A 19,028-nucleotide genomic window follows, 5' to 3' on the forward strand; every position below is an offset into this window, starting at 1 on the left:
GAATGACCAATTCTAAACTCTCAAAAAGCCAAGAGGCCAATACAATCAGTGATAATTGGCTCAACATCCCAAGGACAGAGGGAAGAATCTCTCAAATAGCTTATCAACGTTGAACAGTCAGACTCCAGCATTAGTTTTAAATGAGGCCGATCAGCAAAGTGTTTGAGGGCATAGAGACAGGCAAGGGCTTCGGTTTGAAGGGCGGAAGATGCTCGAACTGGTCGTGCAAGGCCTTCCATCGATCTTCCTTCTGAATCGCGACATACGCATGCAATTGCCCCTTCCATGGTCCCTGAGGGGTGAGATCCATCGATGTTTATCTTCAGCAAACCAGGGTCTGGTGAAAGCATGTTTGGAAGTCAATCTTTCGGCGGATTTGACGACAATCCCCATCCCAGTCCCTCGTTCACCCTACGTTCTGCTGTGCTCCAAGAATCTACTGATATAGAAGATAGCTTTCTCATGGCCTTCATCGTTGTCTGGAGCCAACAAAGCACCTATGGAGTCCACGGAAGCAGAGATGTAAAGCTTGAAAGGCGTGCTAAGATTAGGCGGCACTAGAACAGGTGGCTCTGACAAGTTTTGCCTGAGCATTTCAAAGGCCCTGATTCTGTTCATGGTTCCATTACAGATTCCTCAAAGATCTTAAGCATCAGGAGTGGGAATAGAGCCTTGGAGTTTTCCCTGCAGTTTTAGGTATAAAACCTGCGTGAGTAGTTGACTTTTCCAAGGAATTGTTGCAACTCTTTCTAATTTTGTGGTGATTTGTCATCCACTTTTGTTTTGGCTTTATTCTGATCAATCTCTACGCCGCAATGATGAATCTAGGAATAACGGTTGGTACACCTTAATGAAAAGCGCATAATTTGACACAGTTGTTCGTAACTTTAAGGGTTAATATCACAAAAAATCCAAGACTGGTACACTTGTGATAAATTTACCTCGACTTAATTTTTTGACCACCAAAAACTCAAAACTGATACACTTGTGACAAATTTACCCTCCGTTAAATTGAATTAATATCAAGAAAAATCATAAATTGGTAAATCTGTGACAAATAGAGAGGTAAAACCTCAAACTGATGTACCCGTCAACTGTCACGTGTCATCAAACTTAACAATTTGATGATAAAATTTGACAGAAATTAACGGAGGGAAAAATTATTATATGTGTACTAGTTTAGGATTTTCCGTGGTATTAATCCCTAACTTTAAAACGTTGATAAGTTTCTTATGACGTTGGCAACATACAGTGTTGTCCACTTGTAAATTTGCAGTACTTACCGTGCCTGTAAAATCTCAAAGAAGTAAGTAACTTATTAATTTATTGGCAAGTTGGCAAATTCATTATAATATTAGTAATTTACTAACCATATCTGTAAAATTTCTTGAGAAAGATAATAACTTACTGATTTTTTTTTTGGACGGTGGTAAATACATTACAATGTCGGTAATTTACTAACCATACTCATAAAATATAAAAGAAATTGATTATATTACTAATTTGTTTGGACGTTGGTAAGTTCATCAGGTACTAATTACACTCGTAACCTTGAAAAGAATTTAGTAGAGTACTATTTCATTTGGACATTGGTAAATTCATTCCAGTGCTAGTAGTTTACGAATCGTAGTTATAAATTTTTCAAAAAAAAAGCCGGTATTATTTACTGTTTTATTTGGGTGTTGATAAACTCAATAAATTGTCGGTAATTTACTAATCCTACTTGTAAAAAATAAAAGAAGCGAGAACTATTTGAATAATGGAAAACCGATTCCAATGATTAATTAACCAACCATACTCGCAATATTTTAAAGAAGTTAGCAGCTCACTGATTAATCTTGACGTCGGCAATTAACTTGCTGACAAGCGATTCGGCGACAAGCAAGTCGCTACAAATATTTCTTTTTCGTCGACGATCTTTGATAAATTACTAATAACTTTGTAAATCTACTGGCAAGAAAAAATTCGCATTTTTAATTTATTCTTTTTTCCCTAGGGGGGGCCTTAGAAATGTGCAAATTTTGAAAGAGGGTTTTTTTTTTTTTTGCACAATTTTCATTAATAAGAAAGTTATAATAGTAAATCGTTCGAAGGTGTAGTAGGAGCATGGAGAACTCAGGATTCGATCGGTAACGGCTAGTGGTAATTATGAGTCGAATCCAAGGGTTAAGAAAAGTGGATCGCATAACTAACGCCGTCAAGAGGACTCAACCAGATCGCAAACGGTCCCGTTCATTTTTTAAATCCTCCATGCCCACCCTCCCCTCTCCAACGGCTCTTTTTCGAAACCCCTCTCTCTTTTCCTCTCCCTCTTCCTTCCTCTGTGTTTCTTGGCGAGAAGCAAGGAACTTCACGCTCGGATCGAATCGAAGCCTGCGATAATCGGGTATGTTTTGCTGTTCGTTATCGATCGATGGGGATTTGGAGGCGTCGATTTTCATTTTTGGGTGTTCTTGTCCGAGGAAATGTGCGTTGTTTCGCTTCGATTTCGGGGGACTTTCGCCGGAAATCGTTGTTTTAGTCGGTCGACGTGGAAACGGCCGGCTTGGATTTGAATGTCTTTCTTTTGCTGTGATTCTTTGGCTCTTTGACTGTTGGTTCTGGTCGGGATTTGTTTCGTTGCGAAGGAGGAGTGTGTTCTGGTAGGATGTTCATCTGTCTGGACGACGAGGGACGGTCCGTGGGATTTTTGTTCGATGCAGATGCTGAAGCTTATTACAGTTCGAAGCCGTTCTTCGCCTACATATTCTCTGCCGGTGAAATGAATGAAAAGATGGTCGCCTCGTTAGTGTTTTTTTGTCGATTTGTCCTGTTCTTTTCGCTAATTCTTACTTGGGTAATCCAAACGAATGGCTGTCTTGAATTCTGCTCCTTGTTGTTTATATTTGTCTGTGCAGTTTTGCTGTCCGTTATAGTAGTTTCTCAAGTTAGGCTAGTTGATTGGTGTTTGAAAGCCGAAATCTCTTCTTGGACATACGGGATTGGCTCTTGCTAGAACACCATGTCAGGAATTTAAGGGGAGAGACTGGTTTTTTTTTTTTTCCACTCTAAGATCACCGTGAAAAGGGTTATGTTTCTTGCGGTTCGGAAGACACTCTGAAAGGTCAGTTAGGGCTTGTTGAGAGGGATGATCTTGAACGCTTTCTCGGAGTTCTTTCTGGGAATGATCTGTTTTTTTTTTTTGTATGATGAATTCTTGCAATTGCTATGATCTATTTTTATTGGTGTGTACTGTGAATATAGCATAGCCTAGAGAATTTCAGTAGTATGCTCCATTTTCTTACTGTCTTGCCTATTGTCCGAATCAGGTTTTGGTGTAGTCTTGGTAGGAAAATATGGACAAAATCTGCGAGGAACTAGATGAAGCCAAACTGGAGATTGAGAGGCTCAAGGCAGACTACCTGAATAAAGCTGCACAGTATGATAGCTTAAGGAAAGGGTACAATGAGCAATCAAATAGGCTTCAGGAAGCGAGAGCGAAAATCGAGAACCAGTCGGAAGAACTCACTGGGAAGACGCAGGAAATTTCGGAATTGAAGCGTTTGTGTGAAGATCTTAAATGCAGCTTAAGCGAAAAGGAATCAACTGTTAAATGTCTTAGTGCTGCCAATGACACTCTCAGATCTGATTGTAAAGAGAAGTCACAAAAGTGGGAAGAGGAGAACAGGCGTTTGCTATTGGCTGTAGAAGAAGCGAATGATAGATGTGCCAGTCAAGAGGAGAAGCTGCGAGGGTTTGAAGAACAGATTAAAGGCTTGAAAAGGCTTTTGGATTCCTCACAAAAGAAATGTTCTGAAGCAGAGGAAAAGGCCAAGGCTCCTATAAAACTGAGAGAAAGAGATGATGTAATCGACAGTTTAGAGCAGGAAGTCAGGAAAGTCGAAGATCAGCATAAATGGAAGAAAGAGCAGTTCAAGCATTTGGAAGAGGCGCACAACAAGCTCCGGGAACAGTACAAGACAAGCAAGAAAGAATGGGAGCTGGAGAGATCTTCATTTCTTGATGAGATCTCTTTGCTACAGATGAAGTTGGATTCTCAAACTAGAATGTCCCAGGATCTTGGGAACAGGTTGCAGATGTGTAACCAAGCACTCGCCCATGAAGAAAGCAGAAGAAAGACTTTGGAGTTTCAGGTCTCCAACTTTAAAACGCGCTTTGAGAATGTCTTTGGCGAATGTGAGGAAGCAAAGTCGCAGCTGGATCGCTTGATGTCCCAGAGGGATGAAGAGGTGGCAAATTTGAGGCATTTACTGGGGAGCAACGAGACAATTTGCAAGGAGATGAAATATCAGGCAAGGAAACTGCAGCAAGAAAATGAAGAACTAATAGGAGACATCAAACAACTCCAAGAAGAGAAGATATACAATGCAGGAAACTCTCCATCTTTGGCTAAGCTGCGAAATAGGCTAAAAAGCGTCGAGCGGATGCACGAAGACTGTGCTGCAAATCTTAAAGCAAAAGAGGCTGAGTGGAGTCGAGAGCTGGAGAAATTGACATCTGAACTGGAGGATTGCAGGTCTGAGTTGTTGAGTAAGGAAGCAGCGCTCAAAGATGTCACGAAGGAACTAGAAGGTTGTCATGCCTCCCTGATGCAGTTGATGTTGATGAACGAGGAGATTTCCGTGACGCTATTGGTGATGAAATCAGGAATATCTGAGTATCAGTTAAAGCTTGCTAATAATGCTTCTGATATCGACATGCATAACAAGATCAGAGAAGATAATGCTTCTCTTCTGATAAAGCAGCTCGAGATGAAGAATGAAGCCTTGGCCAAGGCTCATGGGGAGATCATCAGCGAACATCAGAAGGTGCAGATTGAGCTGGCAAGTTATAAGGAAATGCTTGAAGAATCGTCAAGATGCCAATTTTTCTTGAAGGAGCAAGCTTTACGAATGGAAGTCGATTCCAATGTGAAGATCAAAGAAGTTTGTGATGCCCTAGATAGAACCAGTTCCGAGCTGACTGAGAAAATTGGCGAAGCGAATGAAATGGAATTTGAATTGCAGATATGGAAATCAGTTGCTGATCGTTTGAAATTTGAAATTGATGAAAACCATGAAACACGTAAACAATTGGAAGCCTCACTTCTTGCACAATCCGAGTTCGAGAATGCGATGAAGAGGGAGAAAGATGAACTTGCCCACCTGTTGGAAGATAGAGACAGAAGTATCGACTGTCTCCAGAAGAAGATTTTGCTTCTGGATCAAGAAATCAAAATGAGAGAATTAGAAGTTGCTAATTCTACAAAGATGGAGTCACTAATGGCCCTCGAATCAGAGAGGAATAGTTTCTTCCAAATGATCCGAGAGAAGGATGAGATCTTCAAGGAACTCCATGAGGAGATTAGTCAGCTGGAGCAGGAATCACTTAGAAGAGAATTCGAAGGTGTTCTTTTCGCCCAATTAGGAGCAGAGAGGGCATTTGAGAATGAGAAACGCAAACTTGTCCATCTGATGGAAGAGAAGGACCAGAGAATAAGGGACTTAATGCACTCCATGAAATCCCTGGAAGACAAGTTCAGCAGCTCGATGGTGTCCATCTCCTCACAGCTAGCTGAAAAGGAGGCAGCAATTGATTCATTTTGCGAAGCCTGGGAGAAGATAACAGCAGCAGAAATTGTGGCCGAGATAGAAGTCGAAGAGAAGAGAATGATGATTACGGAACTGGAGAATGAGTTGACTAATCTGCAAAAGAAGCTGGAGCTTCAGGAAAAATCCCTGTCGTGTTCAGAGCATAGAGCATTGGACATTGAAGCTGCACTGGAGGCAAAAGAATCAGAGATGAAAAACTTGGCTTGGGAGATGGATGTGAGGCTCACCAGCTCAGATGCATTGGTTAATGAGCTGAAGAGCGAAAACGGTGACTTGCTTAAATACATCCGAGCATTAGTATCGGAAAAGGAAGATTTGTTGGGACTTATTAGGGAGATGGAAGAAAGGATCAGCAAGTCCTCTAGTGAAGACAACCAACTGATGCAGGTCCTAGATACGATATTACAGTCTTTTGATTGTGATGGCTCGAGTATGGATTCCGAACAGGACAACCAAAATGTTGACCCTGTTAAAGAGGATTTGAAGTCTGATAAATCTCCTTTTGTGAAGACATACGCAGCCGTTTTGAATGGAAGATCTCCTTTCAGAGAGCTTAACAGTTAGCTCCACCGCAAGATTGTCAATGCCAGGTTTTGGTTTTCGGCGAGGAACCTGTTTGTGCCACTGACTTCTGAATATATGATTGCTGACATTTTGTTTGCTATCGAAAGAACCCATGTATGACTTGTGATGCCAAATTGTTATCACGCAATTTGTACTGTAAATCTACCCTGATTCTGTAGTCACTAATTTGTTGGATTGTCACTTTTTTCAAGGCATTCATCTAGACAGCTCCAAGCTGCAGATCAGAAAATAGTTCAGTACTTCATCTTCAATTTCTCTCGAGACATATTACGTGAAAAAATACATGTTACGTATAGTAGATATATGTTAGATGCATATTTCCGTAAACTATGTACAAAAAGACGCCAGTTGCATACACATGCAATGGTACGCATAAGGAAATACACCTGCGACAAAAAAACATGCCTCGATGTTCAGGTTCTTTTGCAGAAAGAATCCGTTCTCTTCACTGTGAAGTTTGGACAGTCTCTACAAGATGATAAGAGCATCAATGGTCAGAAGCTCGTAATCTATCCTGCTAACTGATACCATTGACAGAGTTATAGAAAGTCTGAGATTATATCTTAGAGAACTTTCAAGGCACAGCACTCTGGAAGTCCATGTGAGATTTCTTACACTAACATTGTCAATGTAGTTTACTCAAAAGGATCGTCGACTTGTCAGTGGATCTTATATGGACAAAATAGGTAATGTTCTGGTATGTCTGATAGAAGTACTGCAGAAATTATATCTGCAGATCCCATGTTATTCATACCAAATCGTTAATGAGAAAGAAAACACTGAAGTACCACTGGGCAACAATTGACAGAGATGGGTATGCAGATGAAAAGTGGAGGGATGAGTTTGAGAGAGATTAGTGAACTTGGAGGCAGGTAGGTTCAGTTCAGCATCTTGATCTAATTTGGGTATTTCAGGATCAATTCATGGAGGAATTTAGCTGGGTGGATTTGGGACATGAAAGGTGTCTGATTCACATGTATCACTTGTTTAGCACACTTGACTGTTCTGAGGAGATACTGCCCATTGTTAAGGTTAAACAGAAATGCATAGTTGTTTTTTTCTTGGTTTATAATATGAGAAAGCATACCTTATGCAGAGTAAATCCCGGGTCATATAGCGCCTACTAATCTCATGAACTAAGTAAGAGGCGAGATAAAGCCCCGGTGAATGGCTCAAACTTTCGCGCTCCTAATCACACACATCCTTGTCCTTCCCCACGGTAACTCAATGAGCTCAATTACGTCTCGAACCCGGCTCAAGCCCAAGTCAGGATCTTTGAGTAGGAGTCCCGAACCGGACTCAAATTAGTAGCGTATAGGATTGGGATCTGGCTGATATAAGTCCAATCATAATTTTTCTATCTTAACCTATTTTTTTCAAACAAAGTATCACCACATGTCACAAATCCTTCAAATATGAAAATACACCTCTTCTGATAACTTATGTTTACTCTATAGTTGGTATTAATCACACAAAATTTTGATCCCGAATTCAAATTTTGTCAAGTTCCATATTTGCCGCATTATATATATTCACACTTTAATCGTAAGAAAATCCAACGAAGTAAAATATTAGAATGTTCAAGTATTAAATCTCGACTTCATTCACATCCAACGGGGTTTTTTAACTCGTAAGATGTCCAATTGTCAACTTTCAACACATCTAGTAACACGAATCTACCCCGAAAGTCGAGATCCGGCTGCAACATTTGTAGGGATCCGAGAACCCGGATCAACAAAAGGCAGGACACGTGGCGTGAAACCCGGCAAGGAGAAGCGGGGCCCAATCGAATAACCGCTACACAATTTCCCTCATTTTTCATTTTCGAAAAATAAAAAAAATAAAAGAACCCAAAAAAAAAACAGAAGAAGAAAGAAAAAAAAACGATACAATATTTGACAGTTGGACATCTCCGTCCCCGCCCGCACCCGTCTCTCTCTCTCTCTCTCTCTGAGCTCCGCTCACGGAGCTCGCAGAGATCGCCGCCGGAGCTTCCCGCCGGAACCCTCCGAATACGCCGCTCGTTCTCCGCCATCGCCGGCTCTTCGTTCCGGTAATCGACTCGCCTTTGCTTGCTTTGCGCAGAATCATCTGTCGTCATCATCCGATCGTTCCCCCCCCCCCTTCCGCGTGATCGTGACACTTCGAGTTTCTTGCTTCGTGCTTGGTTGGCGGATTCGGTTTCGCGATCGATTTTCCTTGTTTATGCGACGAGAGTCATCGATTCCTTACCAACGCTTGATGCTGACCGGGTCTAGTTTCGAATCGAGCTTCGGCTTCGATACGTGGAATGAATCTGTTGTCCCTTTGTATTTCGTCGTCCTTGTCGAGAATATCAGGTTGTGAGTTCTGTTTGTTGATGGCTGAGGTTGACTAAGGCCGAAGGGTTGATTCTGTGCAATATGCTTGTTTTTTGTGGGGGTTCGTTAACCTTTCCTTTCGTTTTCCAGAACGTTTCGGTGCCTGAACATTTCTTTATCGGTTGTTTGCAGTTTATGATGTTCTGTTGGTAGCTCTGGCCATCGGTTGACACTGCGACTGAAAATGTCTCTTGCTGGCTCCATGTACTTGTCCCATAATTTGGGACTTCCCAAGGATAGGGGCCGCAATTACTTGTTGAAGGTACATGACCTGTAATTCAGAACTCGTGTTTGTGTTTCTGCGGTGGGTTGTTCTGATAATCTTCAATTATCTCTTTGTTTCCCCATTCCAGAGCTTAGGCGGAAGAGGCAACTTGTGCGTAGGGAGTCTCTCTTTGTCATCACGTTCTTCGGTAAGTGACTTTGGATTTTAATGGAAAAGTGCATTTTCTTAGTTCTGTGGCAGTGGTACAGAAATTTTGCTGGATAATATGAGTGATTGCATGTATGATGCCTGCCCATACATGTGTTTTAAATGAAATTCAGTAGTATGCCTGATAGAGGACGTGAACCTCCATGTGAAACTATTGTAGTTAGGGGCTGAAATGGGTTGCACAAGGCTATCATTACATGAATTCACATTTCTTTTAACCAACTTTTTATTAAGAATAAGCTTGGAGAAAAAATCAAAAAGAGAGATTAGAACGTATGATAAAAGAACTTGAAGGGGTGACCACAACTTGATGGAAGGAGCTCAACAATATGCGCGTACTGTAAACATGGCTCAGCTAAATTTTTCCATGCTATTACATTTTAATTCTATGTTATTTTGTTTCCTACATTTTTCATTCTTGAAAGCAGTTGCACTGATAATGCATAATAATTGTTGACAAGACACAGCAGTGTTTTAACCTGTAGCATTTTGCAGCTCTCTACATCCTGGAAACATGAAATGACAGAGAATAGTCAATTCCGTTATTTCCTTTTGCTTCTTGTACCTCTTTTCATCTCGTTACTACTCTGCTTTATGATGAGAACTACTTTTTTTTATTAGTACCATGAGGGTTATTTATTTTTTTTTTTTATGGTCGAACAATGAGGGCTACTTAGTATGCGAACTATCATACTGAAATGCCATAAAGCTTCCTCTAATCTTTAAACGAGGAACTTGAATCATATCTTCTGTCTTCTAAATTGGGTATCGTACAGCTAGTTGGTTCTTATTTTAGCAAGGGGTGATCTTTGCTTTCTCAGGGTAGATATTTTCTGATAGCTATTGTTAGAAGAGCTTCAATTGAGGACTTTTGAGTCTTACCACTTAACCATTTTGCAGCAGAATTTTATTTCTTGTCATTCGTAGAGCTATATGAGCTGTTCTCGTGTTGAGAATCTAAGTTGAATTACTGCTGATTTGAATTCACGTTTAATTTTCTTTAAATGGCATGACTGGCAGGAATTTTGGAGTACGGCTCAATCTCGAAGTTTATATGCTCCGGTATATACTGTACAAAATACATACAGTGTTTTTAAATGCTATTCTTTTTTAGGTCCAAGGAATTTGCATGAAAATTCACTAGTGAAGACTGCAGCCGCCGCAATGTCCAGGTAATCTCACTTGATGTATATGAACTTGTCATCCATGTTCCTGATGGTCTATTCTTCTACCCCCCAACCACACACACACACATACACACCTTTCTTTTACAAGTGATGTTTATGTTAAGTTGTGTCACAATGTAGTCTTTTTAATTTGATACTCTTTTGTATTCCCTATTGTTTCCCTTGTAATATAACGGCCATTGTACTTAACGAAGTTCTTCCTGAACGCATAACCTGTTGCATCACCAGAATGAGAGGTTTATAGCACTTTGCCCATGGTTAAACGACAAGTCTTAATCAAGTTCCTGGCACCCAACTGCTCCTTGGTATTTTAGCAGAACTGTTTACTCAGCTGTATAACTGAGTCTCTTCATGCCCTGCTTAGCCATCAAACTTATTTTGGTTTCATGTTAACAGAGGAAATGGCATAATCTCTAAGGCATAACTCCATTTGAATCTTGAAAGCATTAGTATGATATTCAATGGTATGAAGGATTAAAATCAATTGCTTCTACTTTTGACAACTAATGCCATGTCAGCCAACATGTTACAACCATATTCCAGATTCCCAAAGGGTTTTTGGTACTGCCTCAAGTGTACTTCGAGTTTGGTGTGAAAAATAGTTTAAACTGTTGAGAACCAAACTGAACCGAACCATTATTATGTTTTGGTTCAGTTCAACAGGACTTTTTTTTTTCTTTTGAAAGAATGGTTCACAAACCACCATACCATTTTTCGCAGTTCAGTTTTGGGTCTACTTTTTGGGACCAAACCAAACCTTATTACCTATCAAAATATTTATAAAGTGGGCTATCGTTTATGATATCAAGTAGCTTATGTTTTCACTTTCTGTGTCTGTGATTCGTGATGAGTGTAATGTTTGGTTTCTTCATGAAATTATTTATTTTTTGAAACTATTTTAGTGAATTTAAGATCATGAATTGAGAAAGACAGAAGACAAAAAATTAATTTGGGTCCAAACGATCGCTAGGTTTGGTCTAGTTTCGTTTTTTCTTCAAACCATATATACGCGGTTTGGTTTGGTCTGGCATCAAGACTGAACCAAACTGCTCCATGCTCACCTCTGTTTCCCCTGATCTTTCAATATGTTAATGCATCACACATGACCGTCCAGTACTTGGGTTGAGACTATGTGCTTCTGAATATTGGCATGGTTTCTCTATCTATCGAATTTATCTTCCAGTGCAGTCTTCTCAATGGAGTTAATCCTTCCACTGGTGCTTTTAAAATCAGATTGTACTTACCGGTTCAACTTATTGACTGAGAGCGGTTCACGGTCCAGTCCATTTCGATGCTTGTGACCGTTTGATATCCAAAACTGGATTGGAAACGGCATTGATCTGGTTCATCCAGAGCGCTTGAACTGGCAATGACCTAGGTTTTGAACCATGGGCTTGTCTTTCCTTGGAATAACCCCTCACATGCCTTTGTCTTTTATCCAATTTTTACCTTGTATCTAATTGTGCCAACAATTATATCGATACTCATATGCAAATGCCAAAATAATAAATCATAGCAGAAGACTCTGCTGAGGTTTTGAACTGGGAAAGTGTAAGCCGCAACAATGGGCTCTCTGTGTTTGTAAGCATCAAGCCAACATAAAGTTAATGTCTATACTAATAAAATGGAAAAAAAAAAAAAGCATTCAACCAGTTGAACCACAACAAGTCAGTTGGCTGGGTCTCTTACCAATCCAATTTTATAAAAAAATCCCTTCAACTTGAGAAGCTTGAATGGTTGCTGTTGAGAATGAAGTTTATTAGGCTATAGCATCTTTCTATTGCAAGATCTTTATATGGATCTCTGGTACTAGCATTCGAAAAGTATTTTTACATCTTCTGAGAATTCGAAATTGTGTCAATGTCACATTTCATTATGTTTTTATCTTATTTATTCTAACTTTTTATAGGTTTTTCTTTAGCCTTTTATCTTCCATAGTGTGCCATATTGTTGTTCTTAGAAATTTGCTTCTTCCTTTCTTTCAACTTTGTCCTTTCAAAGGAGAAATAAGCTGCTCTTAACTTTGTTTGATAGATGTTTGTTGCAGGCCGTTCAGTGTGTTACAAAGTAGTCCTATTACACTGAAGTTGGTTGCCGCTATCAGCATTGTTGTCTTTGCTTTTTGGGGGCTTGGTCCGCTTATGCGCCAGAGCAGACGATTACTACTTCATGTACTTTCGACTGTAACTATTGTCATAACGTCTTCTTACTTTCAACTTGACTCTTGCACATCTAATATCTGAACTTCTTTTCTTGACCTCAGAAGAATGACAATAATTGGAAAAAGAGCAACACATACTATGTGACAACTTCCTATTTTCAACCTTTGCTACTTTGGATGGGTGCAACAATTCTCTGCAGGTAACCATAATGAAATGTTTTAATCCAAGTGGAGAGAGGCATTTTCTTTGCATGGGTTATTATTCATTCATCTGTAATCATACTGATAATGACTATGTTTCAGAGCATTGGATCCAGTTGTTTTACCAACAGAAGCAACCCAAGTCGTTAAGCAACGGCTTCTGAGCTTTGTGAGGTCATTGTCAACAGTGTTAGCTCTAGCCTATTGTTTGTCAAGGTGGATCTTTTTCACATCCTCATTTATCTACTCAAGAGTCGGTTGAAATTTGGTTATCAAATTTGAACAGACTCAAGAAACTGCTTGCTTGAATCTTTTTTCTTTCATGTTGATGAGAAATCCCACCAATTACATCAATACCATATGAACAATCTCATTGTTGTTCTGCCTTCTTCAAAGCTTAGTTGATTGTACCAAATGCTTGCCATTGGTGGTGTGTGTGATCTTGGCCATTCATGGCATTAATTCTTTGTAGGTTCAAGTCCCTCTAGATTTTCCCCTAATGACTAATCTAGCGATGAACTTGGTGTTGCAGCGTGATTCAACAGACACAGAAGTTTCTCATGGATAAAAACGATCCTAGTGATGCAAGAAATGTATGTATATATTTTTGTGATGCTCTGCTAAATTAATTAACATCTGTATAACCCAATGTGAGCTTGCTGTATATGCCAACCCTGTTGGATTGTCTTCACTGTATCTTATTAATATTGTAGCTGACATGTCATATTCTTTTTATTGCAGTCTTAATATATGTCAAGGAGTTTCAGTTTGTAATTCTCTTTCCTCAACATCTTTTATGTATCTCTAGATACACTACCTGATTAGGTTCAGTAGTAGACTGGCAACAATAAATATTCCAATTCATCAAAGTTGCAAACCCACTTGCATTTTCTTCTGATCCCCTCTCTTGTGAGTGGAACGAGAAGATAAAACAATTCTTAGTAAGAACATTCATACTAAATTTATTTGCTTCAAAGAAAGCAATTATAGATAAAAGAGAAGATACTCTCAAGTTTTTAGCGTGTCAACTTTAAAAACTATTACTGATCTACTTGATGGCTTTGGCTGAGATTGTTAGGTTCGAACGGTGATATTTGATTTGTAATCTAATTTAAACAGCTCATATCCAAGACACTTGTTTGAGCCAAAATCTTGAGATGCATTGATTAGCAAAATGATGAGGACTCTAGTTTTAGTAAGCCATGCCAGGGGTTGACCCTATAACATGATAGGGTGGAATTTCCAGTAGTCACTAGTTTGTTTTGGCATCAGTTAATAGCTAAACAATATATACCTAGAATTGTCTCCTCATCTCTGTCCAATGTACTACTTGTGAGTATTGGATTTTTTGAAGCATGAATGTTGAAAGCATTAAACTAGGAGCTTGGAGAAAGGTGGCTAGAATGTATTGTATCAGTTCAAGAGGAATGAGAGCTGTCCATCTCTGACTTTAGTTTTTCTCTCTTTTGCTCAAAAAATTCCAAGAAACATGTTGGAATTACCATCCGCAACATTCATACTAGTGTTTTCTTTTCCCTTTGAATAGATGGGTTTTCAATTTGCGGGGAGAGCGGTATATACCGCAGTATGGGTTGCAGCTGTTTCATTGTTCATGGAGCTGCTAGGGTTCTCTACCCAAAAATGGCTTACTGCTGGAGGTCTTGGGACAGTATTACTGACTCTTGCAGGACGTGAGGCACGTGCCTACTTATTTAACATCCTCGAATGTCTTTTGTCCCCGTGTATCGAGAAACAGCAGTAACTCCGGTTTGTTTTTGTCAGATATTCACAAACTTCCTCTCTAGTGCAATGATTCATGCAACTCGTCCTTTCGTTGTGAATGAGTGGATTCAGACAAGGATAGAAGGCTATGACGTTTCTGGTACTGTTGAGGTCTGTCTCTACGATGAATTATTGTAGAGGTAGATTATAAAAAAAGCATATTAATATATTATTATAGAAGTGGAATTGACCTTATGAAGATTTCTCACCAAAACTACATTAATAAATTAATTCAAATAGACATCTAGCGAAAAGAATGAGCACATACTTTTTTATGCTTCTCTCTGGACAGCATGTGGGATGGTGGTCTCCAACAATCGTGAGAGGTGAAGATCGTGAAGCAGTTCATATTCCAAATCACAAGTTCACCGTGAATGTTGTTAGGAATCTGAGCCAAAAAACTCATTGGCGGATTAAAACTCATCTAGCAATCAGTCACTTGGATGTCAGCAAAATCCACGTGAGTTCTTCCCTAAATAGCAGTTGACTTCTCTGTAGCCACCAGATTGCAGAAGTAATATGCTTTCCTTACCAACTTAAGGTTCTTCTGTTTGCAGAATATTGTTGCTGACATGCGCAAAGTGTTGGCAAAAAATCCTCAAGTTGAGCAGCAGAGGTTGCATCGAAGAGTATTCTTGGACAATATTAATCCAGAAAATCAGGCTCTTTTGGTACGTGATGTGTCTTTACCTCCAAGACTAATTGCTCCATGTTGATAATGACTCCCGTAATATTTTCTCTGATAAATTTATAGTGATCCCAACCAGCGAATTCTAGTAGAGCTGCGACTATTAGCCCAAACTTGTAATTGATGGTTTGCTTTAATAGGTTAATTAGATTTAATCTGATTACTGAGAATCTGCGATCAATCCGAAGAACTTAACTATAATGCTTCCATAATCTTCAATGCCTAAGTGCAGTGTGAACTGTGAAGTTGCATTTTCTAATTCTTGTAGTCTGATCTGATACTCTTATTTAAAGTACAAAACAATGATAAGAGTTCTTTACCTGCCTTTTGAGAGAGAATGCATTGCCAAACATTACTGTATAAGTAAAGCTTTGTCTTATTCTAGTGGAATTCATTTTACAGATCTTAGTATCCTGCTTTGTGAAGACATCGCATTATGAAGAGTACCTCTGTGTCAAGGTGAGATGAACTCTCTCTGTATGTAACATTTCATTAAAGCTTAACTTTGTCTATGAGCTGGAGGGGAAACAGAAACAGCTGAATATGATGTCAGCTCTGGCCATTACAAGGCAAAAACTATTAGCTTGACGATTTCCATTCACCAGGTACCTGTGTGAAGAAAACCATAATGAACCTACTGTTTGTGTGCGAGTACGATTGGAATATGTTGTCAGCTCTGGCCATTACTTGGCTTGTTGCATTTCTGAATAGAATAAATATTACAGGCTCAGCGAGATCAAGAGATGGGAGAAAATGACATGAGTAGCATCTTTTACAATTCTGTGACTCCGTCATAAGCATTAGAGAAAATTTTGTAAAAATGGTTGGATCCTCAATACTTCATAAACAAGTTTGAAAAGTCATTTGCTGGCTGTTTTTGATGCTTGCTCTTACTTTGTGTGTGTGCGAGTACAATTGGAATTGTAGGTGTTGTTCGATAAAGTTGAAGATATTCCAAAACTATCAAGGGTGAATGACTGAAAGTTGTTGAGTGTTGGATAAATTAAAACAAGAACGTTGCAATTTTCACTGTTATTTCATCGTTGGAGATAACAATAAGACATGCTTACTAGCTGTCTTTTGTTAATTCATCGTGGACCAGAAATGCTACTGTGAATGTAGTAAGTCAACTTATGAAATCTGTCGTGACATGCAGTATCTGTCAAAGGTTGGAGAGCTTGTCCAAAATGAAATAAACCCTATATGGATAACATAGCGGGTCTTGAAAAACAAAAGCAGGCATGTAATTGTAGTTCTTGAGAATAATTATGTATTTGCATTTCGTTTTTATGAAGTGATTTGTCAATAAATAATTGCAAATAAGAACACTCAATTTGCGATGAGCATCATTTTAATGGGGTCTAGATTGCATGTTAAACATCTCATAAGCATTGTCTCGTAAGTAGAATTGCTTTTGTTTGACAGGATCTATCCATATCATCTGAATGCATTTTAGAAGTATCATGCTCTTTGCACTCGGTGCTATTCGACTTATTTGCATATGCATCTTTAATGGAGCTCGACAGTAAATGTTGTTGAAATACTAATGCAAATACTTGGATGATCTATGTTTAACAGGAAGCTATATTGTTAGATCTCCTTAGAGTAATAAGCCATCACAGGGCCCGACTTGCCACACCAATTCGCACAATGCAGAGAATATATGGTGACAACGATCTGGAAAATGTACCATTCAATGCAGGCTTCCCTCAAGGTGGAGTGGTATCTAACCGTCCCTTCTTGTTGATTGAACCCCCATATAAGATCAATGGAGAGGATAAAACAAAGACCCGTGCCACTCGAACACCTACTGGGGAGCAAGGTGGTAAGAAATCCACTCAGTCAACACCTGACACCACTGCAGATTCTAAGGCTGGAAACACACACCCATCTGACTCAAAAGTCAAAGAAATGCCAATTGCCGACCTTAAATATGATACCAAGAACAAATCTGGGGGAAACATAGAGTCCAAAGAGAATAAGAAGAACAAAAGCACACCTGTTTCTGATGAAAAAATGGGGGAGAACATGAAGAGTAAGCCAGTGTCAAAGCCCGCCTCAAGGTTGAACGTTCAGGTTGCCACTCCTAGTGTTGAAGTCAAACAGATGGACTCGATTCCTAATAAACTCACTGAAGAAGTTTGCAACGGCGAGCAATCTAATCTAGTTCATCCTGAGAAAAGCTTACAAAAGAGTGAGGCCATGTCTTCTTCTGTTCCCTCTTTAGGAGCTGACACTGATAAAGAAGCTGGGACAAGTTCTCCATCGAACCATGAAAACAAGAAGATGGTCTCACATCCACCTGTATCGAGGCCTGCTTTGGAAGATAATATAGTACTCGGTGTTGCATTAGAAGGGGGAAAGAGAACGCTCCCTATTGAGGAAGAGGTGATTCCTCCCAATAATGCAGGTTTAATAGATTTAAATGCCGAGAAGAACAAAGATGGTTCGGTTCCGGCATCTCCCAGTAAAAGTTCCACCCATCAGAAGCACCAGTTAGATTGAATTGTAGATGATAGTTGCTTTGGTTCGCCGCTGACTGTTGCCAACAAGCTAATACCATGGTAATTCTTTTGTCCTCTTGACTCTCTTGCTTCATACAACAATAAGAACATATTCTTACACTAACATAGTAATGAATGATCACTAGAGACCATAACATGTTTGATCGTGTACAGAAACTCGCCTTTTTTCCCCGACTTCTCTTTTTACAGATTCCATGCATTACTTTGTGATGCATGTTGTTTCTTTAGCTGATTTCCTACCTTGTTATGGTAGGGTCGAATGCTGCTGCTGTGGATTAGTCACTGAATCTCTATTGTATGAGAGAAGGCCCCTAATGAAAAGCTGTCACCGCTGAAGTTCTGAAGTGAAAATTGAACTAGTTGCCTAAATACATCAGTTTTCTACTCTCTGTTTGAGTTTTTGCAAATGTCACAGAGCTGCCGTCTTTTCTTGGTATGAAGAAATAGAACAGGTAGTAGAGGGAAAAAATTGAGATACATAATTGAGTCAAACGTATCTTAGGCCATAACTTGTCAATTGATATGAAAGAAGAAGATACTACACAGGGAAATCAACTCCCAAACATTTCAAGTAATCTTGCACCTTTTGAAATTCATGCGATCAAGTCCTAATTTCCGAGTCAGTGAATGTCCAAGCATCCAAATTTTCGACCGATCGAGTGGACTTGTATCGCCAGTCAAGCATTTTTTTTTTTTGGGAAGCACAATCAACATGTGAATCTTATTGATCATGTATAACTTGATCGGTGATGCTTGAAGATTTTTGCCTCGAACGTCGTCATTGACATTGTAGAGAATTAGTGATTAAATTCAATGTTAATCGCCAAGGCTTGACTCCAAAATTAAACTTTGTATACAGTATGTTTCAAGATTTGCATTCTTCACTGCATTTTCTGCAGTTAAAAAGGTCGGATTTGGGCTAGCCCTTCTCTTATTGGGCCTTAAATGCTTAGGTCTAGTCAACTCTATTAGAGAAAATATCAAGTATCCTCTTCTTCTTCGTTTCTTTTTTATATTTTTCGCATCTTCGCCGCTTTGAATCATGTACTTTTAGAAATACATCTTTGCATTGTGGGCAACCTTAGATCGATATCGTCCCCGTTCATGACAAGGGACGCTATCTCGATATGAGGTCGCGGCCACCATGGCACGAGCTCGACCGAGTCTGGTTGATAGAAAAATAGGGGGGCTCGTATCGTAGCTAGCACAAAAGGGTGGAGGGTAGTGGCGTTGACGTCGACGGAAAACCAGGTGAAATCAAACGCAGCGGCAGGAGGCATCGGTGGCGGCAGGTGACCTTAGTGTTCTTTGGGTTTGGGTTGGTTTAGGTGTTTTGGGTGGGGTTTAAAATTAAGAAAATGGATGGGGATCATTTTTTGAACAGTTCCTACCATCAAAATTCTTAATTTGGTAAACTAAACCATATTTATCCAAATTAATTTTTGGATCGCAAAAAATCTTGAACCGGTACATTCGTAGCACATTTATCTTAAATTACCTCAAACGAGTACACCT

The 19,028-nt window shown here is 39.5% G+C and overlaps 2 protein-coding genes across 7 annotated transcripts; both read left to right on the forward strand.

Annotated features, from left to right (window-relative positions):
• Nucleotides 1–2,345: 2,345 nt before the first annotated feature.
• Nucleotides 2,346–6,427, forward strand: LOC115676973 (uncharacterized protein At4g38062). 2 transcript variants are annotated; one of them, XM_030600021.2, is made up of 2 exons: nucleotides 2,346–2,386; nucleotides 3,309–6,427. In XM_030600021.2, the coding sequence occupies exon 2, from the start codon at nucleotides 3,336–3,338 to the stop codon at nucleotides 6,153–6,155; it is 2,820 nt and encodes a 939-aa protein (XP_030455881.2). In that variant the 5' UTR covers nucleotides 2,346–2,386; nucleotides 3,309–3,335; the 3' UTR covers nucleotides 6,156–6,427. The 2 variants fall into 2 exon arrangements, with proteins under 2 accessions (XP_030455881.2, XP_056161086.1); XM_056305111.1 differs by lacking the exon at nucleotides 2,346–2,386 and adding an exon at nucleotides 2,651–2,720.
• Nucleotides 6,428–8,086: 1,659 nt separating this feature from the next.
• Nucleotides 8,087–17,864, forward strand: LOC115676902 (mechanosensitive ion channel protein 2, chloroplastic-like). 5 transcript variants are annotated; one of them, XR_008814899.1, is made up of 15 exons: nucleotides 8,087–8,229; nucleotides 8,669–8,798; nucleotides 8,890–8,949; nucleotides 9,990–10,141; nucleotides 12,204–12,327; nucleotides 12,420–12,517; nucleotides 12,621–12,734; nucleotides 13,051–13,111; nucleotides 14,065–14,214; nucleotides 14,301–14,411; nucleotides 14,593–14,760; nucleotides 14,858–14,971; nucleotides 15,391–15,447; nucleotides 16,567–17,552; nucleotides 17,703–17,864. XR_008814899.1 is itself a non-coding variant. In XM_030599933.2 (14 exons), the coding sequence occupies exons 2-14, from the start codon at nucleotides 8,721–8,723 to the stop codon at nucleotides 17,491–17,493; spliced, it is 2,214 nt and encodes a 737-aa protein (XP_030455793.1). In that variant the 5' UTR covers nucleotides 8,087–8,229; nucleotides 8,669–8,720; the 3' UTR covers nucleotides 17,494–17,684. The 5 variants fall into 5 exon arrangements, 3 of the variants coding, with proteins under 3 accessions (XP_030455793.1, XP_030455794.1, XP_030455797.1); XR_008814898.1 differs by having other exon boundaries at nucleotides 17,767–17,864; XM_030599933.2 differs by lacking the exon at nucleotides 17,703–17,864 and having other exon boundaries at nucleotides 16,567–17,684.
• Nucleotides 17,865–19,028: the final 1,164 nt, after the last annotated feature.

This window comes from Syzygium oleosum, unplaced genomic scaffold, assembly GCF_021117445.2.
Source record: "Syzygium oleosum isolate NSW1041296 unplaced genomic scaffold, Sole_v2.1 Sole_v2.35, whole genome shotgun sequence".
NCBI classification, from domain to species: Eukaryota; Viridiplantae; Streptophyta; class Magnoliopsida; order Myrtales; family Myrtaceae; genus Syzygium; species Syzygium oleosum.